Source organism: Gadus chalcogrammus, chromosome 18 (genome assembly GCF_026213295.1).
Source record: "Gadus chalcogrammus isolate NIFS_2021 chromosome 18, NIFS_Gcha_1.0, whole genome shotgun sequence".
NCBI lineage: Eukaryota > Metazoa > Chordata > Actinopteri > Gadiformes > Gadidae > Gadus > Gadus chalcogrammus.
The window spans coordinates 10,912,034-10,920,167 of NC_079429.1; the positions used below are offsets into that span (position 1 = coordinate 10,912,034).

The window sequence follows — 8,134 nt, forward strand, 5'->3', positions numbered from 1 at the left end:
CCCACTCGTATCAACCCCGGATTTTGTATGGAAAACACAGGTCAACAGACTACTGCAAAACAGTAGCATGAGCAAATGCATTCATTAAAGCAAAATGAGTGGCATTTCCTTTGACGATTTGCACATGGATTGAAACCGTTACGTTTAGGTTGGATGTGTTCCGAGGACAGCGTTATTGGAATGACCACCAGACAAGTCTATGTACTATCTATCGTAGTCTATTCGTTTGGGAGACTCTTGATCTCTGATCCAGGAGCCCAAATATGTTATAACAGAATGTAAAAGAGGAGACGGAATAGAGCCAGCGCCACAAACCAAAACCAACGAACCCCTTCCACCACCACCTCTTGTGGCCTGACACACTCTCTATCCCAAGGTCTTTATGTCCCTTTTCTATAACCTTGTGTGTGTGTGTGTGTGTGTGTGGGGGGGGGGGGGGGGGGGGGTCTCACTTCTGCATGCCCGAAGGAGCAGGCGTTGTGGAGGGAGATGAGGCCGCCGTCGTCCCTGGCGTGGACGTCAGCTCCGGTCAGGAGCAGGAAGTGGACCACCTCCCTGCGGCCAAACCCTGGAGAGAGAGAGGGCAGTTAGTGCACACGGTATCATCTTCCTCTTCTTCAGCGATTGATCCTCCTCGTGCCTCAAATCATGCATAATCTAGTATCTATAATTAACTCCGGCTTCCGGGTCTGGTTCGACGTCTTTGGGTCTGGCTCTGAGGATTAATTATTGAGGATTGGGGTTCACTGGCCATTAGGGCCTGAAGTTCTTTCAAGTCAATAGAGGCCATGCAGATGCATAATGCACACATCGTCCTATTGATGATTAAAACGAGCCATACTATTGCAACGGGTTAGTGTTGTCAGTGTCTGTTTTCAGTATTTTCATTGGAATAGGAGTCTCCCTGGCCTGACTGACTTTGATCGTAATGCATAGCAATAATTTGTAGGCCTACAGTACTGGATTCCTTTTCATATGCAAATATCTTTCTCTCATGTGCCAATATAATGTGCTGTAGCCTAGTACTACAGATGATGGATACTGTCAAAATTATAGGCTTTTGTTCAGTGTGTATAGATCATATAGCCTACAGCGAATTGTTCAATTGTTCGCACGGTATTCTGTATGGATTCGCGCGTGTGAAGTTAGCGAATAGAATCCAGTGTAGTAGCCTATAGTCTTTATTGTATGTGTCCCTCACCTGCGGCGAAATGCAGCGGCGTGGATTTCCTCCCGGCGGTGTCGCGACTGTTTACGTTCTCCTGCGTGACTAGTTTCCTCACGCGCTCCAGGTCGCCGTTCCGACAAGCTTCGAACAGCTCCCGGTGTCCGAACCCCGGCGTCCCCCCGACCGACACGGGGCCGGGGGACACGGCTCCCCCGCCTGGGCTAGACACACCGGAGCACCGTCTGGCAGACATGAACGTCAGCGAACGCCCTTCCTCCGCCGTCGCCGTCGTTCTCATCTTGTCCTCTCCCCCATTTAATTTAAAATGAGGGTGGTACACCAAGGAACACCAGAACCCTCGAGCTACCGATGCCATGTGGTTAAAACCCGATGCTCACGATGCCACAGTGATAAACACATCCAAGAGCCATAGTGATCGGCGCCTATTCGATTCAATGAAGCGTTGTTGTTGTTGCTGCTGCGGATCGATTGATTCGTGCCTGGGCGATGCAACGACAGCTTTTGGATTGGCTCCCCATCGATGTCCGACGTCGACTGTCACTACACAGCAGAAATTACGCACCAGTCACTCGTACAGATATCGACCGATGCTAAACACCGCTGGCATGTTGCAGATGGCACAACATTGATTATGTAATTGGTGCTGACCGTCGTCTACGGTCGCGACAGTAGAGGGTCACGTGGTTTTGTTGCCCTGAGATCAGAACGTGGTTGCGCCGTCCGCCAGGTCGGTGCGGGTTTTCTACAACCGCCTCAAATGAATGATTAATTATAAAATACGGTTTAGTAGGCTATGATACGTCCTGGGGTTTTAGATTACATAATCTAAAACGCAATAACTAAAAAAAATCGTCCAATGTAAATTGGTTGGGTACGTGCATGAATTATGTACATTATTTTTTAAATCAAATTAGTTTTGGATTTACAGTGACAATGAAGTGTGGCATAAAAAGGTCAAAAGCATGTGCGAAACGTGCCTCTACTGAGTTTGCGCGAGTGTAAAGGCGTTATGTATTCAGCTGCACATAGGCTACAGCACCCAGAACTAGGAGTGTAGCGTCCGATATCGCTTCTAACAGACAAGTTAACTTTTGAAGATAATCTTGAGCAAATTAATCATTGGACGAAGTAAAAGTGTGAGAACACACGCAGCGGCAGATGTGTGTCAGTGTCAACGCGTAGCCTTTTGCCTATATTGTTATGCAAAAGTGTGCTAGGTTAGCACGTCAGCTCGTCTCTTTGTGTGCCAGAAGAGGATATCTGACAGGTTCAAGCACTTTCCTCCGTAAACAAGGTGAATGCATGTCTGTGTGTCACCTGATTACGGATACTGAGTTTGAAATCAGAAATTGTTATCGTTTGCAGCCTGCACTAGTCCCGTTTAACGAAACAGTTCGTTCCTTTGCCCCATAGTCTACTTCAAAGTAAGGGTTGGTTCATCAGTAATCGAATAAATTACAATAACAATGCAATAACTCCAGCGCCTGTGTAGGCTAGACTTAGTAGTTGTGTGCCATATTGAAAAGCAATAACTATATAGTTCGTGTCTCCAAGACACAATAGATTTATCTTTGATCACTATAACTTTACTGCAACTACTTTGTCGGCCAATGAAATATTGATATTTGTAATAGCACACAATTCTTGGATCCGAATCAATCGAAAGTAAGTATATGTGTGTATTTGTTTTTCTACAGTGGGACAGAACCTTCGTGGTGATCCATTCCAGTTACCATGTTGAGGTGTTTGAGAGTTCTACCGGCACGGGTCACCAGAAACTTCTCTCGCTGCTGCTCCAACTATGTCGCCAGGATGAGGTGGGGTCCAACTCTCTCTTGGTCACTATAACTTTAAGCCCTCTAAGGATTCACTTTTCTTGCCATCCATTGTCATGTTTTCCATGTTAAATGCAGATAATGCGATCTGCATGGAGTTTTCATGCCTTTGCATTATTCTTTCCCTACCTCCTAGGTTGTGTGTTCTCTATGGGCTTTGAAATGGACCCAGGGGCTAGTCGTTTGGATAAAAGCCCAAATTAATAATTGTATAAAATTGTTCTGATGTAGTTCACCTAATATGTCGTTTTTATGTCATGTGTGCAAGAATCTGGTTTCTTTCTACTTTTGAATTGGTATATTTTTTTATGGAATGAGCCAGGTGCACCACTCACCTGGGCCACCCTGTCCATCCCTCTTTCTGTGTCACCTGACCCGTCCAGGTTCATAAACAAGTTGAAGGAGGATGAGGGGGCGTGTCTGACTGCGCTGGAATCTGGCGATATCTTCCTCTATCACACACTGGCACCGCTGCTGAGGAAAACACAGCAGGGTGTGTTCCAACTGCCGCTGCTGCCATTCACAGGTATGTGTAATGCCCCACCATCTACCAGCTGACTGCTGCCATGTATCAGAAGTTTACTCTGTCGCTTTAGCTAGAAGTTTCATCTAAATGGTACCTTTTTTATGGACTGTTCAATAATGCTTTCAATTTATGTTAACATCGATTGTGTGTGTGTGTGTGTGTGTGTGTGTGTGTGTGTGTGTGTGTGTGTGTGTGTGTGTGTGTGTGTGTGTGTGTGTGTGTGTGTGTGTGTGTGTGTGTGTGTGTGTGTGTGTGTGTGTGTGTGTGTGCTGTGTAGATTTAGAAGGTATACTGAACAGGCTTGGCAAAGATGGATCCATGGTGAAGGATTCTGTTCTGATCACGTGCACTGAACAGAACCGAGTCCTCTTCTGCCTGGACGTTGGTGAGCGACATGGTCCACAAAATCTTGAGTAATGCAGAATGCTCCTAATGCTGGGTGAAGGATTGGAGCCATCTACTTAACGGGAAGTGTCATTTATTGAGGCAAAAAGAGTTGATGTTGCGTACTTTCTTACATTAGAAAAAAGGAAACACCGACTCCCCTTTAAGTACAAGGGTATACAATTTTTCAGGATGTTGCCTTTCTGGATACCATCATAAGATAAGATAAGATACAACTTTATTAATCCTCAGAAATTTGTTTGTTGCAGAATCATGCTTTTTTGATTGATTCTATTTGTTCAAAGATTTATTTTAGAGGTATTATGTTTGTAATGCAGGAGAGCTGGACCAGCGAGCACTGGAGAAGGAATGTGGGGGAAACTTTGTGGATCTGAGAAAGGCTTTCTTCACTCTGAGAGGAGAAGAAGCACCCCTAGTGGCCAGAGTAGGTCCTGCAACATAGAGTGGTGGTTTAATGGGAGAGCACTTAAAGCTATGGTAGGCAATACATTTTAGTAGCATTTCTTCTCATATTTGTTGAAATTCTCTTTACATCCCGACGGCATTCAATACGTCAAATGCTACAACAAAATACTACAAAAAAATATTTGTATCTTTGGCTGTCATAGGCGTGTTATAAGCCTGTCCAATCATTTCATTCGGCCCAAATACATTTATTAGATGGCCTAACCGTCTGTCTACCCACCTACCTTGCTAACTGTGCACACTCTGCCTGTGCACGCATTGCGAGTCTTTCAAAAGGCTATGCTGACATATTGCTAAAGCTAGCGAGCTAAAGGGAAGGTTGTAGAAGTTGGATACTTTCAAAATCTAGCTCACTCTGGCCGGTTTCTCCAAATTGCCTACCCTTGCTTTAACACTCTGAGATGCACCGTCTCTGCATGTTTAAGTGCATTCTGTTGCACTTGGGCCTAACTTAAAACAATCCGGTTTAGCATACCCTTAAAGTGTGTGTGTGTGTGTGTGTGTGTGTGTGTGTGTGTGTGTGTGTGTGTGTGTGTGTGTGTGTGTGTGTGTGTGTGTGTGTGTGTGTGTGTGTGTGTGTGTGTGTGTGTGTGTGTGTGTGTGTGTGTGCGCGCGCGCGTGCGCGCTAGGGCCAGGCTCTTCTGCGATGGCACCAGGGTAATGGGTTCTGCAGCGCCAGCGGTAAGCCCACCACCAGGAACCAGGCAGGCAGCCAGAGAGTTTGCCACAGCAATGGACTCATCTACTACCCGAAGGTAACCCCGCCTAGCTGCCAAGGGGACCACAGATGGGCCAGCTACTACCCCAAAGTGTATCGCATTTACACATTTAAAGGTGCTGTAGGTGCGTTTCAAGAGCTATAACTTGAGTGTAATTTGTTGGCAGTGGAAAAGTCCTATTCGAGAGTGAAAGGGGAGAATACATCTTTCTGTGTTGACTGCGACCCTGCCTCTGTTTGAGTCATCTCTTCCTGGATTGGTTTGGGGAATCTATATTTCCTGCCAATCAGATTCACTCACACAGCGTTTTCATCTCAATAGTTTGGAAGTGGAGGAGAGGAGAGAGCAGAGACGGATGGTGAATTTATTGGGGTTTATTTTCAATATGTTACTCATATCTGTTTTATCATATTTATACATATAAAGATCACTATTTAAGTTAACATTCTTGTTTGATTCCAGATGTCTCCGGTGATAATCACCCTGGTGTCTGATGGGAAACGGTGTTTATTAGCAAGACAGGCCTCGTTCCCACGCGGCATGTTCAGCGCTCTGGCTGGCTTTTGTGACATGGGTAATAACATTTAACATTCACACATCACATAGATACATTAACATTACAATATACAAATTAAAAAAAGGGTTTAGAACCAGAAAAAGGTTCTACAACACTTTCCATTGGTCCAATGTATATTAATGCATCATTAATTGTCCTGGCTCCTAGCTGCTTGTGTTGTAAAAATGCACTACTATTCTTCCTCCTTCTAATTGGCATAAGACGCTGTGATTTATAGTGATTTATAATATTTCTCTGAAGTAATGGATACAATTTTGACTAAATATTTTAACATTTGTATCCTTCCCAAGAGATCCTCCTCCACTCTATTGTGTATGCAGCGCACACGACATACAACCTTGCGCCTTTTGAATGAGCAGCTACTCCAGTGTTTACGGTCGGTTCGCAGGAGAGACGCTGGAGGAGACCCTACGCAGGGAGGTGGCTGAGGAGGTGGGCCTCGAGGTGGTCTCCGTCCGCTACAGTGGCTCCCAGCACTGGCCCTTCCCGCAGAGCTCCTTCATGGTGGCCTGCCACGCAACCGTCTCCCCCGGCAACACTCAGGTCGGCACCGTGGCGTGATTGCAGAGAGCAGATGAAGAGACACCTTTATGCAGAGGCGTCATCGTAGGCCAAACAAAGGTGTCGCTCTTAACACTGATTATGCGTCTGCTACTTTTAAATAACAGGGCACGGGTTGTGTGGACTCAAACTAGTGAAGATATCACTCATGGACCGTGAACCACGTACCCTGGCACATACTAGTAGCGGAACCATAATAAGTGTTATGAGCGACACCTGCTTTTGTCCTTGCGTGAAAGAAAAGTGTCTGCTATGATTGGTCTTCCAGAATCTCATTGGCTTTGTTTTGAAGGAAGACAAAATGCAGGGAGAATAGTGTATTTTTCAGGGTCCATAGCTCTCCCCATAGGCTGTTGGCATGGGGATTGAACCCAGTAGGGCATCTTAAGCCAGCTGCATCAAAAAAGTAGTAGTAGTAAACAATAGTTCACTTTGAAGTAGTAGTAAACAGTAGTTCACTTCAATAGTAGTAGTAAACAGAAGTTCACCTCTATAGTAGTAGTAAACAGTAGTTCACTTTAATAGTTGTAGTAAACAGAAGTTCACCTCTATAGTAGTAGTAAACAGTAGTTCACTTTAATAGTTGTAGTAAACAGAAGTTCACCTCTATAGCAGTAGTAAACAGAAGTTCACCTTTAGATTCCAATCAGGGGGAGACTTTATATATAACATATATCCATGAGGCTATTGTATGATTATGATAAGATGTCCTTTATTAATCCTGAATGGGAAACATAGGTGTTAACAGCAGAAGTGCAGCACAGTGCTAGCAGTCCAAAAGAGACGCCAGTGAATGAGCTTCCATGAGGTTTACCCGGCCCGTGTCTCCAGGTGGATGTGGACCATGAGGAGCTGGAGGAGGCCAGGTGGTTCACCCTGGAGGAGATCAGGGCGGCTCTGAAGCTCCGGACCCCCCCGAGGAACCCCCGAGACCAGCCTCCCACCATCTGGGTGCCCCCCTCCTACGCCATCGCCCACAAGCTCATCAGAGAGTGGGTGGACGACCAGGAGCACCACTACGACGGAAAGTGATGCTGCACATACGTTTGGAGGACGGAGAGCGGTTGAAAACATTGATTCAATGAGTGGATCTTAATAATGATGACTTCTGGCATTGGGATTCTATTCAAAGCAACCTACAAGTTAGGCTGCCAACAATCATATAACAAAAATATGTTGGTTTTTTTCTTTTAATGATTGGTAGGCATGTGTACGTGGGAAGGTATAAATAAAATGACAATGAAAGCTTTTAATGCACCCATCCAGAGGAGAAATATATACATGTATATGAAAACATGCATTAATGAAAACCGGTATGCAAAATACAGTTGGCATTAAACTGAGAAACAGTTCCATACCAGAACAAGACCATGTCTAAATACAAAGAATTGTTTATGCTTTTTTGGAACTTGGTAGCTTAAGGTTTCTTTTGTTATGGGGACACAGGTTATTTGGAAAAGCCAAGTTATTATGCCACCGTAATCCACCTCTTTATCCCACCAAAGTGCACTTGACTCTTCAACAATGAAGGAGACCTCTTGACTTTCTAGCTCGAATTTAGCCACTACTGAAGAACAGTAGCAGCTATCTACTGCTTTTTTTAATGTGTTGTAGTTAATATTATACCTTATTGACTTTATATAAATGAACATTTGTTATTTGATAATTCTGATTTATTATATAAAATGCTGCTGTTCCCCTATTTGTTCTACATTGTATTTGTTATGAATAGGCTATGCATAGGATTATTCATACAATGTAACTACCTCCCAAACTTTTCACTGAACGACTGACCGATGTATAATGCATCTACCAATGTTATTAACAAAACAACTAATAAATAAACACACATAAAAT

General features: G+C 44.4%; 2 protein-coding genes across 3 annotated transcripts in view; one reads left to right on the forward strand and one right to left on the reverse strand.

The window, feature by feature from the left end:
• Positions 1-2,637, reverse strand: part of LOC130370999 (poly [ADP-ribose] polymerase tankyrase-2-like) — a 23,776-nt gene extending 21,139 nt beyond the window's left edge. Inside the window, exons 1-2 of the mRNA XM_056576589.1 lie at positions 1,202-2,637; positions 453-568 (exon numbers count right to left, since the gene is read on the reverse strand). Of these exons, the coding sequence (XP_056432564.1) occupies positions 453-568; positions 1,202-1,544 (459 nt within the window). The 5' untranslated portion in view covers positions 1,545-2,637. The remainder of the gene's footprint in view (positions 1-452; positions 569-1,201) is intronic.
• Positions 1,868-8,132, forward strand: nudt13 (nudix (nucleoside diphosphate linked moiety X)-type motif 13). 2 transcript variants are annotated; one of them, XM_056576591.1, is made up of 9 exons: positions 1,868-1,916; positions 2,887-3,006; positions 3,408-3,550; positions 3,828-3,935; positions 4,273-4,379; positions 5,050-5,175; positions 5,602-5,713; positions 6,105-6,259; positions 7,109-8,126. In XM_056576591.1, exons 2-9 carry the CDS (start codon positions 2,924-2,926, stop codon positions 7,307-7,309), a joined length of 1,035 nt encoding a protein of 344 aa, XP_056432566.1. In that variant the 5' UTR covers positions 1,868-1,916; positions 2,887-2,923; the 3' UTR covers positions 7,310-8,126. The 2 variants fall into 2 exon arrangements, with proteins under 2 accessions (XP_056432566.1, XP_056432567.1); XM_056576592.1 differs by lacking the exon at positions 1,868-1,916 and adding an exon at positions 1,936-2,483 and having other exon boundaries at positions 7,109-8,132.
• The last annotated feature ends 2 nt before the right edge of the window (positions 8,133-8,134 follow it).